Below are 15,799 nucleotides of genomic sequence, written 5' to 3' on the forward strand. Positions count from 1 at the left end.
TCCAAACCCCGCCATTCTGTGATTCTGTGACCAGAATTTAAGAAATATCACTCAAAATTAAACATATCTATCAAAGGCAAATAAACAGCCCTCTGGTGCTGGCAAGCGACATATTTTCTAAGCAGAAGGAAGTGAGCTCTCTTCATTCTCACCCCGAAGTCAGTATTATTTTAAATATGCCACTATTATACGAACAGGTTCAACGACAGGCCCGCCTGAGAGCTGCCCTGCGAGCACCCCTTCCTCCGACCCGGCGCCTAGCTCCATTTCCTCCTCCAAAGCTTCCCTTCCAAAGCCAACAGCAAAAGCAGGACGTTGCGCAGAGCAACGGCCGCGGAAAGGCTCGAGATGATCCTGGGACATTCTTACTTTGCCATTTACCTCTGCCCTCCCCGAGCTCCCCAGCAGTTTCGATGCAACGTAAAGTTCTAAACTGCGCACAGCTCGCGACGTCGTCGGGTCGAGTCCCTCTGAAAAGCTGCAGCTGCCTGAACTGCTGAAGCTTCTAACACTAACCCAGCAGTTTTCAACCCACTTACTTATGGCAGAGGCCCTGTGAAGAAGGAAGAGAAGCAAACCTAGCTGCAGGAGGCTGCAGCTCTGCCAGAAAGCATTCAGAGGTGCTGCAAATCACCAAGGGCACTTCCCTGCAGGATCCCAGAGAAGAAAAGGGTCTGAACAGACCAAACTTCTGTTAAACTCAGCACTGGGGGAGCGATGCCCTTGCAAGGGCCATTCTTTTTTCCAACCAGAAACAATAGGTAAATGTATTCCTGGCCAAGCCCGGTGTGTTTGATGCCCTTTCCCTCTGTGAAACCCCCTCAGGACCCTTCCCCCTCAAGAGGGAATCCAGTCCCGTCTCTGCTTCGTCTCTAACATCCCCCCGCTCAGGGCAGCTGCGGTTTGTGTCAGGTAACTCCCCTCACACGCAGCCCAGAGGGCTCCTGCGTGGCAGGAACGGCACTAGCTCCTCTCCTGCTACAGCACTGCTGCCTTCGCACAGTGAAGGCAGGAGGCCAAGCAAGGACGGACACAGGAAATCTGACTTCACTGAGACATCGCTACAAAACCACCGGGCTACGCCTGCCCGAAGCAGCAGTGAGGGACGTATCGCACAGCAGCAGAAACAGGGATCAGGATCAAACACACCCCGGCCTCCTCGGCTTCTGCTGCTGCCGCCGTTGCTCTTTTTGAGGCCACGCTCCCGGCACAGCGCGCGCGACGTTCCGGCTTGGCCCGGGTTGCAAACGAGACAGTGAGGGATCCCGATACCTGCCGACCCTTTCCTACGGACCTGAGGCATCGCGCACGCTCGGACACTGAACAAAAAGGCTGCAGGATCGGGTGGGGCGGGCTCAGAACCAGCCTTTCAGACAGACAGACGGATGCACAACACGCTGGCAGTCAGTCCTGGCTCAAGCAAGCGTCCTGCTGCTTACACGGCGGCGCGGCAAAACAGAGCCGAGAGCCAACGCCAAGGAAAACAACCCCCATCACCAGCCAAAACGCCCGCGCCATTCTGGGGACCGATTGTTCCGGAAAGCAAAGCAGAACAACAACAACAAAAAGGCCTCGCTTCTGCAGAGCAATTTCTGGGCTGGAGCGGCCGCCGGGCCCGGCCCACGCCGTGGACTCGTAACCAGCTGCTGAAGCACAACGGACACTCCCGTGGAGCAGCTGAGCAGGTTACTAGGGGAACTTTTACTAAGTTTCTACTCCAGACCTCGGTAAAGCTCCTACCCGTCGTCCAAACAAACAAATACTCGCGCAGGCAGAGCCAGACTGCCAGGTTAACGACGAGGCACTTCTTGTCAGCAAGCCTGGGGTGTGAACTAGGCGAAGGAGGCCACGGTGCCATAGCATCACATAATGTCCTGAGCTGGAAGGGACCTGCAAGGACCACCGAGCCCAGCTCCTGTCCCTGCACAGGACACCCCAAATTCACACTGTGTCTCTGAGGGCCTTGTCCAAGTGCTTCTGGAACATCGCCAGGCTGGTGCCGCGATGCCTCCCTGGGGAGCCTGTTCCAGGGCTCCACCACCCTCTGGGGGAAGGACCTTTCCCTTATGCCCAGCCTAACCCTCCCCTGGCACATCTCCCTGCCATCACCTTGGGTCCTGGCGTTGGTCACCAGAGAGCAGAGACCAGCCCTGTCCCTCCTCCTCCCCTCGGGAGGGAGCTGCAGAGCGCCATGAGGCTGCCCTCGGCCTCCTCTGCTCCAGCTGAACAAACCCAGGGACTCCAGCCGCTCCTCGTACGGTTTCCCCTCTAAACCCTTCCCCAACTCCGTGGCCCCCTCGGGACACTCTCCAGTAGCTTCGTACCCTTAATGTCCTGCAGCACCCAACGCTGCCCGCAGCGCTCGGGGTGAGGCCGCCCCAGCGCGGGGCAGAGCAGGACAATCCTTGCCCGGCTGCGATGCCGGGCTCGATGCACCAAAGTACCGGGATCTGCAGGTTAACATCTCAAGACAAGCGTGAGCATGAAGCTTTCCATCAATCTTTGTGCCTGCACCTTCTGAAACAGAAGTGAGAGCGCATCTTTATAATTTTTTTTAAAATCTACAACCTATGAGAGAAGCCTTACACTAACACCAACTCTAGAAACACAAACCGGCGCAGAAGCTGTGTTCCTGCTAGCGACCAAGCAGCACTACAGCTCTCCACGCTGCGCCTCGTCACAAAAGCAGAAGCGTCGCCCGACTCCGTGGCCGTGGGGTTCCCTCCTTGCCGACCCTCTGCGGTCGGACACCCCCGGCTCCCAGGGGACGGCAGCACGGGCGCTCGGCCTGTGTCGCTCTTCTCCACGTGCCGTGCAGCTCGGGCTCCTCGCGCCCACCCAGCGCTGCCGCGCAGCCCGAGCCCCTGCCCGTGCAAGCAAAGAAAAACAGCGAAACCCAAAGTTAACAGGATATTTCATGGGCCTGAGCAAGGTTCCTCTTCGCAGGCGTTTCACTACGGTTTATGTGCAAAACCGTAACAAAAAGGGTGCGCAGTTATGATTTTTGCCTTTTCTCTTTTTCCTCTTCCTCCTCCTCCACTGGGCTCGGGAAGCACATACATGCCTGCTCCTCCTCATCCTCCACCGGGTGTGGGGGGCACCCATCACCAGGCACCCACACTGGGCACCCACGAGCCCATTCTTCCTCCTCCTTGTCCACAGGGTGCAGGGGACACACATCACCAGGCATGCAGCAGCCACACTGGGCACAGGGGGTAGTCACTGGGGGCACCCACAAACCCATTCCTCCTCTTCCTCCACTGGGCGTGGGGGGCACCCTCACTGGATGCCGGGGGCACCCATCACTGGGCATGCAACAGCCACACTGGGCACGGGGGGCACTCACGGGGAGCACCCACACTGGGCACAGGGGGCACCCATAAAATCACTCCTCCTCCTCTTCCTCCTCCTCCACTGGGCGTGGGGGGCACCCACACTGGGTGCAGGGGGCACCCATCATGGCGTACAGCAGCCGTACTGGGCATGGGGGGCACTCACGGGGGGGGACCCACACCGGGCACGGGGGGCACCCACACACCCGTTCCTCCTCCACCGGACACAGGGGGACACCCACATCGGGTGCCGCGGGGGGACACCCACACCGGGCGTTCGGGGACGGGGACCGGCACCGGAGCGGGCCGCGGCGGCCGCTCAGCACTTACGTGTGTCCGGGGGAGCGAGCCGCCACCGGGGCCTTCCTCAGCCGCCTCCTCCTCCTCTTCTTCTTCCTCCTCCTCCCCCGCCGAGCTGCTGTCACTGCCCGACTCCTCCAGCCCCGAGTAGACGCTCTCCTCGCTGTCCGTCAGCTCTTCGCTCTCCGCGGCGGGACTCGGCTGGAAGAGAACGGGGCGGGGGCGGGGGGGGTCAGGGCGGCGGCGGCCGGTCACGGGGGGGGCCGCAGGACCCGGCCAGGCCCCACGGGGCCGCGATCGGGACGGGGATAGGGACCGGGACCGGGACCGGGACCAGGCCCCGCCGCCCCGTAACCATGGCAACGCGCGCCCCGACCTGCTCCATGCCTCCGCGTGCGCCGCCGCCGCCGCCCTCACCACGTGCGCGCGGGTCAAAGGTCACGGCACCGCCCTCCCGCACCCCCCAGCCGCCGCCTTTCCGCTTTTCCCGACCGCTCCTCCCCCCACACACCTCCCGGGAGAGGGGGAGGGGCGGGAGGGTCGCGCTCCCGGCAGGGGGGAGGGGAATAAGCGGGGAAGGGTCAAAGGGGAAAGGTGACATGGCGCGATGCGCATGCGCATGGCCTCGCCTTCCTGGCGGGGGGCGCATGCGCGGGGAGACGCGCCGGGTGGACTCAGCGGAATACGCATGCGCGTACCCGGGGCTGGCCCCCGCCGAGGGGAGGGCGCATGCGCATAGATACGAACCGGGGAGTATCAGCAGTATGCGTATGAGCGCAAGCGGCTGCCTTGCGATGGGGATGGCGCATGCGCGCTGGAGGGAGTTCCCGGGGGCGGGGCTGGGTGAGGACGCGCATGAGCCCCGTGGAGAGGGGCGTGGCCCGGCGCGGGAAGGGGGCGTCCCTGCGCATGCGCCCTTCCGCCCCGCGCGGGGGGCTTGTCTCGGAGGCGTCCCAAGATGGCGGCGGCCATGCTGGGCCCCGGCGCTCGCAGCGCGCAGGCAGTGGCCCGGCCCCGCGGAGGAGGCGGCCGCCGGCGGTGCTAAATCCCCGCTCCTCCCGCCCGCCTCAAACTCCACCTGGCGGCGGTTTCCCCTCGGGGGGCGGGGGGCGCCGCCTCCGGTGCGCCGCGGCCTATCCCCGGGGCCTGCAACCGGGCCCTGAGGGCGCGGCGGCCGCCGCTATGGAGGGCCCTGGCGCGGCGGCGGTGGGCGCCGGCCCCGGCGGTAGTAACGTACCCGCTTTCCTTACCAAGCTGTGGACTCTGGTGGAGGATCCCGACACCGACTCGCTCATCTGCTGGAGCCCGGTGAGTCCCGGTAGGGGCGACGACGCGGCCGAGGCACCGGGGCCTGGCTCCTGCTGATGGGAGCCTGGCCCCGGTGCCTCGGCCCGGGTGTGTCCGCGGCCTCCCCCGGGCTCTGGAGTGACTTTCCCAGCCGCAGGCCCGCTTCCCGCTCTTCACCGGTGTGTCATACCATCGGAACGGGTCCCTGCGGCTCTCCAGGCCTCGCAGCCGCTCTCGCCCTCTTAATTAGCGGTGCTACCTCTTTCCCCCGTGATTATCCCGCCTCATTACCCCAGCGCTGCAATACCTCGGGGGGAAATGAGCTATCCCGTCTACTTAAGGGAGAAAAAAAAAAAAAACCACCTCAGCGTCCGGCCGCTCCTCTGTTTCCATGGTAGGGGATGCTCGACAGCTTTTAGCCTTGTCATTCTAACCGCTGTTGTGGTTTCTGAGCTGCTTTTGTTCCCCGTTTCTACAGCGCTGGCTTGATCTGTCCCCCTTTTCAACCTTTTCTAGCCACTTGGGGAAGTTTTAAGTTTTGTTTCAAAGGTTGTAGTATCCAGAGCCAAATGCCTCAAGCTGTTTTTCAGAGGCTGTTAAATCTCCGCTGTTTGCCCGAAATCAAAGGGAAGAAGTTTTCTTGCTGTTTGGTTCTTAACCTGGCACACCAAGCAGTTATTTAGAAATAAGTTCTCACAAATACTCAGTTCCTCTCCCTCCTGTGTCTCTGTGCTTCGACCCCAGATCAGGTGCTTGCTACCGAAGCTATTGAGGGAAGAGAAACGGGTAAGAGTGCGAAAGGACTGTCGTACAGAGGTTTGACTTCTGGGTGTGAGGAGCTAAGACAAGTAGGAGCTGCAGTTCAAGATAATAAACCTTGAAAGATAAGGACCAAAATAGAAGCATAAACACCCTGGGAATGTTTGGGTTTTTTTCGTAACCCTTGATCGTAGCTGTTCTCTACCAACTCAAACTGTTTGCTTATCTGACTCAACGTGGCCGTGATGAGATGAAAGACGTGCGCTGGCTGTTTGCTGCAGATATTGGGCGGCTCTTGACTTTGCAAGTCATCGCCTCCGAACAAACGCCTCGTCCTGTTACTAGAGCAAAGATTTAATGCCTTGTGTTTAATGGGTTTCTAGTCAGTTTTGTGTTGCTGAAACGCCGTGAGGAATTGTGTTTAGGGGTGGGGGGCAACCAGTGTTACCCCCTTTGCTGTACGTTTGGGAGCTGCAGTGCACAGGCAGGCCGCCTTCCTCCTGGGGGTGGCTGCTAGAGGTGGCGTGGGGATCCTGTGACAGCTTTGAGCCTCGGAATGCGGACGGATCCGCTGTTTGGATGGTGTTTAAGTTAAGCTGTGCCACCGGGAGTAATGGCCGTGGCCTTGGTATCTCCATGTAAATCAGGATGCTTTTGCAAATAGATGTATATACTTTGCTTATGTTGACAGGTAGAGAAAGTTGCTGGCGTCTTCATTTCTCCTTGCCCAAAAGATTTTTGCAGGTGTGGAAGGAAGGAGGTGCCGGTGTTGAGGCTGGCCGAGGAGCTCCTGACCGCTCGCTTCCCTCCCCTCCAGCGCTTTGCTGCCCGCTCTCTGGGGGTGTTGCTCATCGGGGCCGGTGTGGTTTGTAATGCGGTTACCCGAAGCTGTCCCGGCCCAGCTGCAGGACGAGCGAGCTGCTGCTTGTAGATGAGAGTGAAAAGGTGGGAGAGGGAGATCCGTATGCTGGCATTGCACCTCATTGGCAGGGTGCTGGGGGAGGGTGCTTTGCTGTAGCTGTCCGGGGACGTGTTCTTGGCCCGTGTTAAACGTTCAGCCTCCTGCTTTGCTCACTGAGCAATAAACAGCCTTTATTTGCTGCGTGTTCGCTGTGGGGTAACGGCGTGCGTGGCGAGCAGTGCGATAGCTCGGGCAGCTGAAGTGCTGCCATTCAGCCCAGATAGAAACTATCCCAGAGTGACTTTGCCAGCCTGACAGGGAGATCTTTTTTTTTTTTTAACTCCTTTAGAATATCAGTAGGTGGACAAACCTCCTAGGTCTTGGCAAGAGCTAAGGGAGCATGGTCTGGACAGATACAACTCTTAAAATTTTTTGTTAAGCCTTGGATCCTGGTGATCTTCGGTCCAGAGGCAGGGTTCTGTGGTGTGGAATGACTGTGTCAGGCATCTGAGCTCCTTGGTGTTCCCGGTGTTGAAAGTAAATGTTCTGTGAGTCGATGGAATCTGTGACAAGATTGGGTCTCCCCCGAAGCAGTTCTCTCACTTTTTTTTGTTAATACAGGCTGTGATACAGAAAGAGTTGGTTATCCTCAAGCTCACTCGGGTAATCAGTAGTTGGTTGTTCTCAGTTTACTGAGTTTGATTCCTTTCTTTCAGTTTCCTTTAATAATAGGTGGAAGAACTGAGCTGTGGGGGTTCAGGAGTGTGGATCTCTAAGAGCTTGCAGTAAGGAAAGGGATCTCTGTGTGCTTGAGGAGAAATCGTCTCAGTAGAAAGCAGGAAAATAAACGTAAGGGGGAGAAAAAGAAGCAGAATACACTTTTTAAAATATATAACTTCTAATTTGACGTCTTTTGAAGGTAAAGTCTTCACATTTTATTTGTGATTCTTTGACACTTTTTTTTTTTTTAAATAACTTTCCCATCTTGGGAAGTTCTCTCATGCCTACAGCTAACGTTAATGGTTCAGACCTCCCCCCGCCCCGGTGCAGTCACTGTGCGCCTGAAAGGCAGGGTGGCTTTGGGGCGTTTGTCATGTCCTCTGCACCTCATGCCGTGAGAGCCGGGATTCTGTCCTGCCTCGTCCATAAATCCCACCCTGCTTTCTCAGGTGTAACCTTGCTCCTCTCCCTCGGAGACCCTCGGGTTTGCTGATCACAGGGTGCTCTGGGAAAGCGCCCCGCTCCGCTCGCGCCGTTCCTGCGCTCTCGCCAAAGCCGCTCGGCCTCGCGGGCAGCCTGCTGAGCTGGGCTGGCAGATAGAAATGCCTTCTCCTCATTGTTCCAAAGCAGTCAGAGCTTCTCACATGTAAAGACGAGGTGGCACCCGGCTGAGCTGCCTGGCAGCGAGTTTAAAATGCAGAGATCTCATAATGTCGCTTGCGGATTGTGTAATCGCCCCCCACAATGGTGGCGCCCAGGCCAAAACCGTAGAAGAATTTGACAAGAGTTCAAGAAGGATGGATTGTTTTGTTATAAAACACAACGTCTGGATGTAATTTCTGCCCTCAGGAGTACCAGCGCTGCTGTTTGCTGGTACGAGTTTGTTAGGGAAGGTTGACGTTGTCCTGCTTAGGCTTTTCCCCGAGCGTGTGAGGTGGCACCTTGTCTCTCCGGACCTTAGTCCAACGTGGGACAGCAGGTCCTGTTAGCTCTGCGGCCGATTTCTCCACTGAAACAACCAAGTTGAAGTGTATTTGGGATATAAATTGTATGACTAATTGAAGGCTAGTTTATTTTTGACATTATTTACTACATTTACCCCCCTCTAAGGCGTGTGCTCGCCTCAGCTGGGAGTTAGCTGCTGCCAGAGAGTGCAGAGCTGCCCCTGCCACCGGCTTTGCATCTCTGCTGGTGATCGTGGGGCCTCAGCGAGTTGCTTTTTGTCCTGCACAGGTTGTGTTTTCTTTTTTCCTCCTGGGTATTTTTCTGTTGAACCGGTGAGTTTTAGTGACTCATCCTGCTGCCGCGCAACTGCTGGAGGTGATGGGAAAGTGTAGCTGGGGATGCTGGGAAGAGGGGGACAAGCTTCACTGGTAGCAGCCACCTCTTTAAATTGAATTAGTTGGAAGGTGGGTGGCTCGTAAACCCTGGGGGCCAGGAGGTGCTCTGAGGAAGCAGCACTGTGTGTTTCATAGCATCACAGAATGCCCTGAGCTGGAAGGGACCCACAGGGACCATCAAGTCCAACCCCTGTCCCTGCACAGGACACCCCAGATTCACTCCGTGGCTCTGAGGGCCTTGTCCAAGTGCTTCTGGAATATTGCCAGGCTGGTGCCGTGATGCCTCCCTGGGGAGCCTGTGCCAGGGCTCCACCACCCTCTGGGGGAAGAACCTTGTCCTAATATCCAACCTAAGAGACCTTATCGCTCTGCAGCTGCCTGAGAGGGGCTGTAGTGAGGGGGGGGCTGGTCTCTTCTCACAATAACAAGAGATAGGACGAGAGGAAACAGCCTCAAGTTGTGCTAGGGGGGGTTTAGATTGGGTATTAGGAATAATTTCTTCACCCAAAGTGTTGTCAAGTGCTGGGACAGGCTGCCCAGGGAAGTGGCTGAGTCACCATCCCTGGGGGGGTTCAAACACCGTGTAGCTGTGGCACCTGGGGACATGGTTTAGGAGGCCTGGGGGGCTTGGGCTGATGGTTGGACTTGATGATCCTCGAGGTCTTTTCCAACCTTAACACAAGGATTCTCGGCTTGTGAGACAAGAACAAGCATCAGTCCTTGTCTCATCCTGCAGCCTAAATGGAACCGCCTGCTGCTGGCAAACCCCAGGTACCTGTTTCTGCTGCAGCAGCAGCCCAGATTCCAGCACTGGAAAGTCCGTGTGGTGAGGCACAGGTCCGAAAGGCCACGGATGTTACCCTCCAGACCAATACGAGCATTAAGTGGCCCTGAGCCTTGCCCTCACTGGACCTAGAGAGGCGGCTGGGCTGTCCGAGAGGGCGACTCAAACTGGAAAGCGACCGCACGTGGAACGGCGAGCCCACCACGGCACGCTGATCTCAAGCAACGTACAGGCAAGGTGCCGCTTCCCTGCAGTCATGTCTCAGTCGGACGGCTCTGTTAACGCTCTTGGACAGCGGAGGGGAGCAGAGTGCACGAAATAACCTCATCAGCAGCTTGTTTTGCCTGTAAACATGTACACGCTTTCTGCACAGCTTGCCAAATTCGAGGTCAGCGCCGAGGTCCTCGCCTGCGCTAGGAAAATTACTCTTTGCTGAAATGGTCTGTCACCAGTTGGATCCTTCAGGCAGAGGATTCCTGGTGGGTTAACCCTTGGTGTGCACGAGACAACACCTACCTCCCCACTGTTCCCCAAACCAGCGTTATCTCAGGGTGAGGTAACTGCTTTGAGTGTACAGGAAATCTGAACGTAGAGCTGGGAACGAGGAATGTGCAGAATTACAATAGCTGCGTGTGTCTAAAGAGTTCTGATTTATGGTCTGTGAAAGTTAACTGAAAATCGAGGAATTGGGAAAAGGAAGGGTTTATAGCAGCCAGGCAGTGAAGAGGGGAAATGTGAGGTTTTATCTTATATTTAATCCGTCACATTGATAACGGCAACCTTCATGGTTTTGCAAGGGGAAGTTGATCTCGTCTAGTATATAGGGTGAGGGTTTGTTAAATAAGGCATTGGCCTTTTAATAACATCAAATAAAATTCAACCATTCTTCAGCGCTTTTACGCTCAGATTACTTATTTCCCAGTTCTGTGTTTGCAATGCCAATTCCAAACAAAACTTAACCGAGTAAGGGTGGCGATTAAAATAAAGGGCATATTTTTACGGGCAATGATAGCTGTAGTCGCGTGGGATTCCCAATAGAATTTAAATTCAGGATTGTGAGCCCTTAAAGGTTGGGGGTTTTATCTCGGTCAAGCTAAAAGGTTCATTTAGAATCACCAGGTGAAGGCCCAGTGTTAGGTCGGAGGTTGAAGTTGGGGACTTAGAGCTTTGAGAGGTAGCACCTAATGGAAAACCTCGCCTTAGAGCTGAAGAGCGCCAAAAAAACCTGGAAGTGCTCAAAATGCTGCTGGGAACTGGCTTTGAGAGGTGACCTGCTGACACGCTGCAAAACGGACTGTTCAGAAACTGTCCTTTGAAACCTGGGCCTTTCAGCCTCCTGCCTCGATCACACCTTTCCCCTGCCTAAATAACTTGGCCACCTTTGCGAATACCGGTGGCGCTGCTTGTCCTCTTCCCGCCTGGCACAGGAGCTCGTGGACTGCTTCGAGGCGTCGTTTCCCAGTGCAGCGACGTTTCTTGGGCGACGGCTGTGTAGTGGTGATCCTGCACGGCCTTGGTCCATGCTCATTCATGCCGGGCGCTTTGTTTCCTTCCAAAGCAGCCGCTCTGCCCTGCCGTGCTCCGGCAGCAGCCGGTGGATCGAACCGCGTGCTTCTGCTACGGGATCGCTCGGTTTTGCTTGCAGGATCCTGCCCCGTGCTCACGCTGACTCTGGTTCTTGTCAGACCCTTTTGTGGACCTCCTTGATGCCATAATACCTGATTTTCTTTGTTTTCTGCTGTATCAGGGTTGAGGCAGCTCAGGGAGGTGCTCCCAGGGAGGCAGAGCAGCCCGCTCTCCCTGGGCCAGCAGCGGGTCGTGCCGTAGTTCCTTGTGCCTCGTTGAACTGTGACCTCCCGGGAGCAGGAGAGAGATTCAGATAAATTGTGTAAACCGGAACGCGATATGTTTTGTGTGGTGACGTTGGCTGCAGTTGCTAATCAAAGCAGCGCGAGCAGGGTTTGGGTCAGCTTGAAAAAGCTTGGAAGAAACTTTATCCCGGTAGATGCCGAGAGTTCTCCCCATTCTGCATTCTGCTCGTCGAAGAGGAGCGGCGCCGTCGGCTCTGCGCGCGGGCGCTTGGCGCTGAGCGCTCGAGTGTGAGCTGTAACTGGTGATTAGCGTGAATAAATTACTTAGCTGTTGGTCTGCTGTGGAACTTAAAAATCTAACTCTGTCAGATCCCCTGGTAATTACACCAATTACTGGATAAATAGTCTGCTGCAGCTCCCGCTGTTTGGTCTGTCCTCCTGCCCCGTGTTCTTCGTTACAGAGGCTGAGGAATTTTCTCAGCCTTGCTCATTGAACGTTTCTGGTTTGACCCACAAAGGAGTGATTATTTCTTGCCTTTTTCTAGACTAGGACTCCCTAGTCTGGCCCAAGAGGATTTCTGTTCTTGCGATGCCGCTTCCAGCGCAGCGTGCTTTCACTTTCGGTTGTAAACCCTGGCAAATGGCTCATTTTGTGTACGCATAAGTTCCTTCTTTGTCTTTTTTTTTTTTTCCCCATTAGCAATGTGTTTTCCACGGGCTGCTTTTTCTCCTGTCTTTAATATGTTTTGTAAACAGAAGCGCAGATATCTGTGCTCAGCTCGGAGCTTTAATCTGCCTGACACCAGTAACTGCCGCACAGAAAATGCGTCACCATAGGCAGGTGGGGACTAACGCAGATCCGCAAAGCGAGGGAAGAGCCAGCAGAAAGGAAGGAAAGTGCGTCGTTTGAAAATACTATTGTTAAGTTTTAGGTGAAGAGTTACTAGCTGGGCTCCTCAAGGTTCTTGGGGTCTGTCTGCTGTAGAATCACAGGATGGTTTGGGTTGGAAGGGACCTTCAGGGCCCATCCAGTCCAACCCCCTGCCATGAGCAGGGACAGCTTCAGCTAGACCAGGTTGCTCAGAGCCCCGTCCAACCTGGGCTTGAGTGTTCCCAGGGATGGGGCATTGACCACCTCTCGGGGCAACCTGGGCCAGGGTTTCACCACCCTCGTATTAAAAAATTTCTTCCTTATGTCCAGTCTAAATCTCCCCTCTTTAGTTTAAAACCATCACCCCTTGGTCTGACACACCAGGCCTGGCTAAAGAGGTTGCTCCCACCCTTCCTACAGCCCCCCTTTAAGCACCGAAAGGCAGCAATAAGGTCTCCCCGCAGCCTTCTCTTCCCCAGGCTGAGCAACCCCACCTCTCCCAGCCTCTCTCCCCACCAGAGGGGTTCCAGCCCTCACACCATTTCCGTGTCCCTCCTCCGGACCCCTCCAACAGGCCCGTGTCTGTGCTGTGCTGGGGACCCCAGAGCTGGACGCAGGGCTCCGGGGGGGTCTCCCCAGAGCGGAGCAGATGGGGAGAATCCCCTCCCTCGCCCTGCTGGCCCCGCTGCTCTGGATCCAGCCCAGGAGATGCTCGGCTTTCTGGGCTGTGAGCGCATGTTGCCGGCTCGGGTCCAGCTTTTCACCCCCCAGCACCCCCAAGCCCTTCACCGCAGGGCTGCTCACCATCCCCCCATCCCCCAGCCTGTGTCGATACCGGGGGTGGCCCCGACCCAGGGGCAGGACCTTGCACTTGGCCTTGTTTAACCTCATGAGGCTTTCCCAGGCCCCCCTCTGCAGCTTGTCCAGGTCTCTGGATGACACCCCGTCCCTCAGGCGCCACCTGCCCCGCTCAGCTCGGTGTCACCTGTAAACGTGCTGGGGGTGCTCTCGATCCCACTGCCTACGTCATTGATGAAGACGTCAATGTAGTTCTTTAATGATGTTGGCATAAAAAAAGAGAGGTGTCTGCGTGAAGTGGAATGAATGAAGTAGGAAGGTGTCAGCGTCACAGAGCCTCATCTTGCAGGGAGACCTGGGTGAGTCCTGAAAAAGCTGCAGGTAGGAGTGGCGCGACCCTGCTCGTGTGAAACGCCCCGTCCTGCACGGAAGGGATTTTTGCTCTTCTGGGAACTTGATAGTTCTGCCCGCAAATAGTTGTTTCTTTCTTACTAATTTGACCAGGGTACTCTTCCTGCTTCAGAAGCAAAACCCACCCTTTTATGCTTCTTTTTCTTACGCTTGTGCGTGTGTGAGCACGGTTACCCTCTGTGGTTCGCAGCACGGTCCCCAGAAGCCAGCTGGGTTTTGGCAGCACCGCACTTGAGCCAGGAACAAGCAGTGGTGGTGCCTGGATACCTTCAAGTGACACTTCGATGTCACTGAGCGATATGAAACCATGGTCTGAAAGTTACGTTTCCTTAGCCCAGCAAAACGGCGGCTGGAGAAAGACAAAGCCTAAACGAGAGGGATTGTGCGAGCGTGAACGTCCCTTAACAAAAATTGTAAGTGAAAAGGAGGGTTCTGGGTCTGCGCTCTCAGAAAACTTCCTTCCTGCTCTGCTGGTGTCTGAACTCTTGGTAAACCGGTAAAATGTCACCTCAGAGATTGCTTGCGTGAAATCCCCTTGTATATAAGGTTGTCAGCACCTTACGGATTTGTTTGGGTTTTTTATTGTAAGCCAAAGCTCACCCCTTCCACGCCGTTCTGTGCACACTCGAGGAGCGCAGGCAGGCGCCGGGTGGTGACGGGGGTCCAACAGTGGTGTAAGTGAGCTTTATGAAAAGTCACGTTTCAAATCTGTGCTGGAAATGGTGACTTGTTTAGAATTTTGGACTGGAGCGGATTCGCTTTCTGTCGCGCTGAAGCTGGAAGTAGCGCAGCGATTGCACGTAGCGCGCGATCAGCACCAGCACGTGCTCTTCCTGTACGGTGGTAGGGATGGAGAGTGTCTTTCCTGGAATTAGGTGTTTCCCCAGCATGGCATGAAGAGGCTGTAAGCTTTTTTCCTGCAGAGATAAACGAGTGGGGTTCCCCAGGGCTCAGTGTTGGGGCCTTCATCAATGATCTCTGGACGAGGGGATCGAGGGCGCCCTCAGTGAGTTTGCAGGTGACACCAAGCTGGGCAGGAGTGTTGATCTGCTCAAGGGCAGGAAGGCTCTGCAGGGGGACCTGGACAGGCTGGATCGATGGGCCGAGGCCAGTTGTGTGAGGTTTAACAAGGCCCAGTGCCGGGTCCTGCCCTTGGGTCACACCGACCCCAGGCAGCGCCCCAGGCCTGGGGCAGAGGGGCTGGGAAGTGCCCGGCGGAGAAGGCCCTGGGGGTGCTGGCTGACAGCCGGCTGGGCATGAGCCAGCAGTGCCCAGGTGGCCAAGGAGGCCACCAGCCCCCGGGCTTGTGTCAGCACTGGTGTGGCCAGCAGGAGCCGGGCAGGGATGGGGCCCCTGTGCTCGGCCCTGGGGAGGCCCCACCTCGAGTGCTGGGCTCAGGTTTGGGCCCCTCGGGACAAGAAGGGCCTGGAGGGGCTGGAGCGTGTCCAGAGCAGGGCAGCGGGGCTGGGGCAGGGTCTGGAGCACAAGTGTGCTGGGGGGCGGCTGGGGGAGCTGGGGGGGTTTAGCCTGGAGAAGGGGGGGGCTGAGGGGAGCCCTTCTCGCTCTCTGCAGCTGCCTGAGAGAGGCTGGAGTGAGGGGGGGTTGGTCTCTTCTCCCAGTAACATACAATAGGATGAGAGGGAACAGCCTGAAGCTGCACCAGGGGAGGTTTAGGTTGGATATTGGGCACAGTTTCTTCACCAAAAGGGTTGTCAAGGCGTGGCACAGGCTGCCCAGAGAGGTGGGGGAGTCACCATCCCTGGGGGATTCAAAACACACACAGACGTGGGACTTGGGGCCATAGTTTAGGAGGCCTGGGGGGGTTGGGCTGATGGTTGGACTTGATGATCCTAGAGGTCTGTTCTAACCTAAATGATTCTATGAACACACGGCCACAGAGGCCTGGGTTTGTCACGCACAGTCTGGGTTACTGAAATTCAGTAAGAGCGTGGTTTCTGGAACAGCTGAGCCGGTGCTCGGCCCCTTCTAGTCCTGCCCCCAGTGCTTGCCAGATGGGCTATGAAGCGGCTCAGCTCCGTATGGGTCCCTTCCAACTCGAGATATTCAGTGATTCTGCGAGCTGCCTGGCCTCGCAGGAAACCACTGTAAGGTTTCTGTCGCTGACTCAGAGAGGTAGATCAGGTCTTGGGGAAGAAAGCTTTGTGGAGCATCGTGGTCGTGCAAGGTGACGAGAGCATGCAGCTGTAAGATCAAGGGGAAGGGAGGACAACTCCTTGGTTACAGCACACTGATGCAGAGGTTCTGCTCGTCCTGAAACTAAATACGATGGTGTGCGTAGACCCCAGCTAGCACACGCTGGCTGTGCCAGCTGCCACAAGTACCTTGGATCCAGGACCTCTGCTCCTTCACTGGAATGGCCTGCTTCTGCTGCCACGGTTGGTATCGACTTTACACACTGAATTTTTGTATTTCTCTCCAAAAGCATGTAAGTATTAGCAAGGACAGGCCTTGCCCCTCGAGCAGC

The 15,799-nt window shown here is 56.4% G+C and overlaps 2 protein-coding genes across 4 annotated transcripts in view; one reads left to right on the forward strand and one right to left on the reverse strand.

Moving 5' to 3' along the window:
• BOP1 (BOP1 ribosomal biogenesis factor) overlaps positions 1–4,248 on the reverse strand; it is a 72,688-nt gene extending 68,440 nt beyond the window's left edge. The window contains exons 1-2 of one of the 2 annotated variants that reach the window (XM_064441934.1): positions 4,144–4,248; positions 3,663–3,833 (exon numbers count right to left, since the gene is read on the reverse strand). In XM_064441934.1, coding sequence (XP_064298004.1) covers positions 3,663–3,833; positions 4,144–4,233 — 261 coding nt within the window. In that variant the 5' untranslated portion in view covers positions 4,234–4,248. The other variant, XM_064441935.1, reaches the window with a different exon arrangement.
• Positions 4,249–4,553: 305 nt separating this feature from the next.
• The window catches only part of HSF1 (heat shock transcription factor 1), a 73,742-nt gene continuing 62,496 nt past the window's right edge, over positions 4,554–15,799 (forward strand). The window contains exon 1 of one of the 2 annotated variants that reach the window (XM_064441938.1): positions 4,554–4,940. In XM_064441938.1, coding sequence (XP_064298008.1) covers positions 4,815–4,940 — 126 coding nt within the window. In that variant the 5' untranslated portion in view covers positions 4,554–4,814. The remainder of the gene's footprint in view (positions 4,941–15,799) is intronic. The other variant, XM_064441936.1, reaches the window with a different exon arrangement.

Source organism: Phalacrocorax carbo, chromosome 2, assembly GCF_963921805.1.
Source record: "Phalacrocorax carbo chromosome 2, bPhaCar2.1, whole genome shotgun sequence".
Lineage (NCBI taxonomy): Eukaryota > Metazoa > Chordata > Aves > Suliformes > Phalacrocoracidae > Phalacrocorax > Phalacrocorax carbo.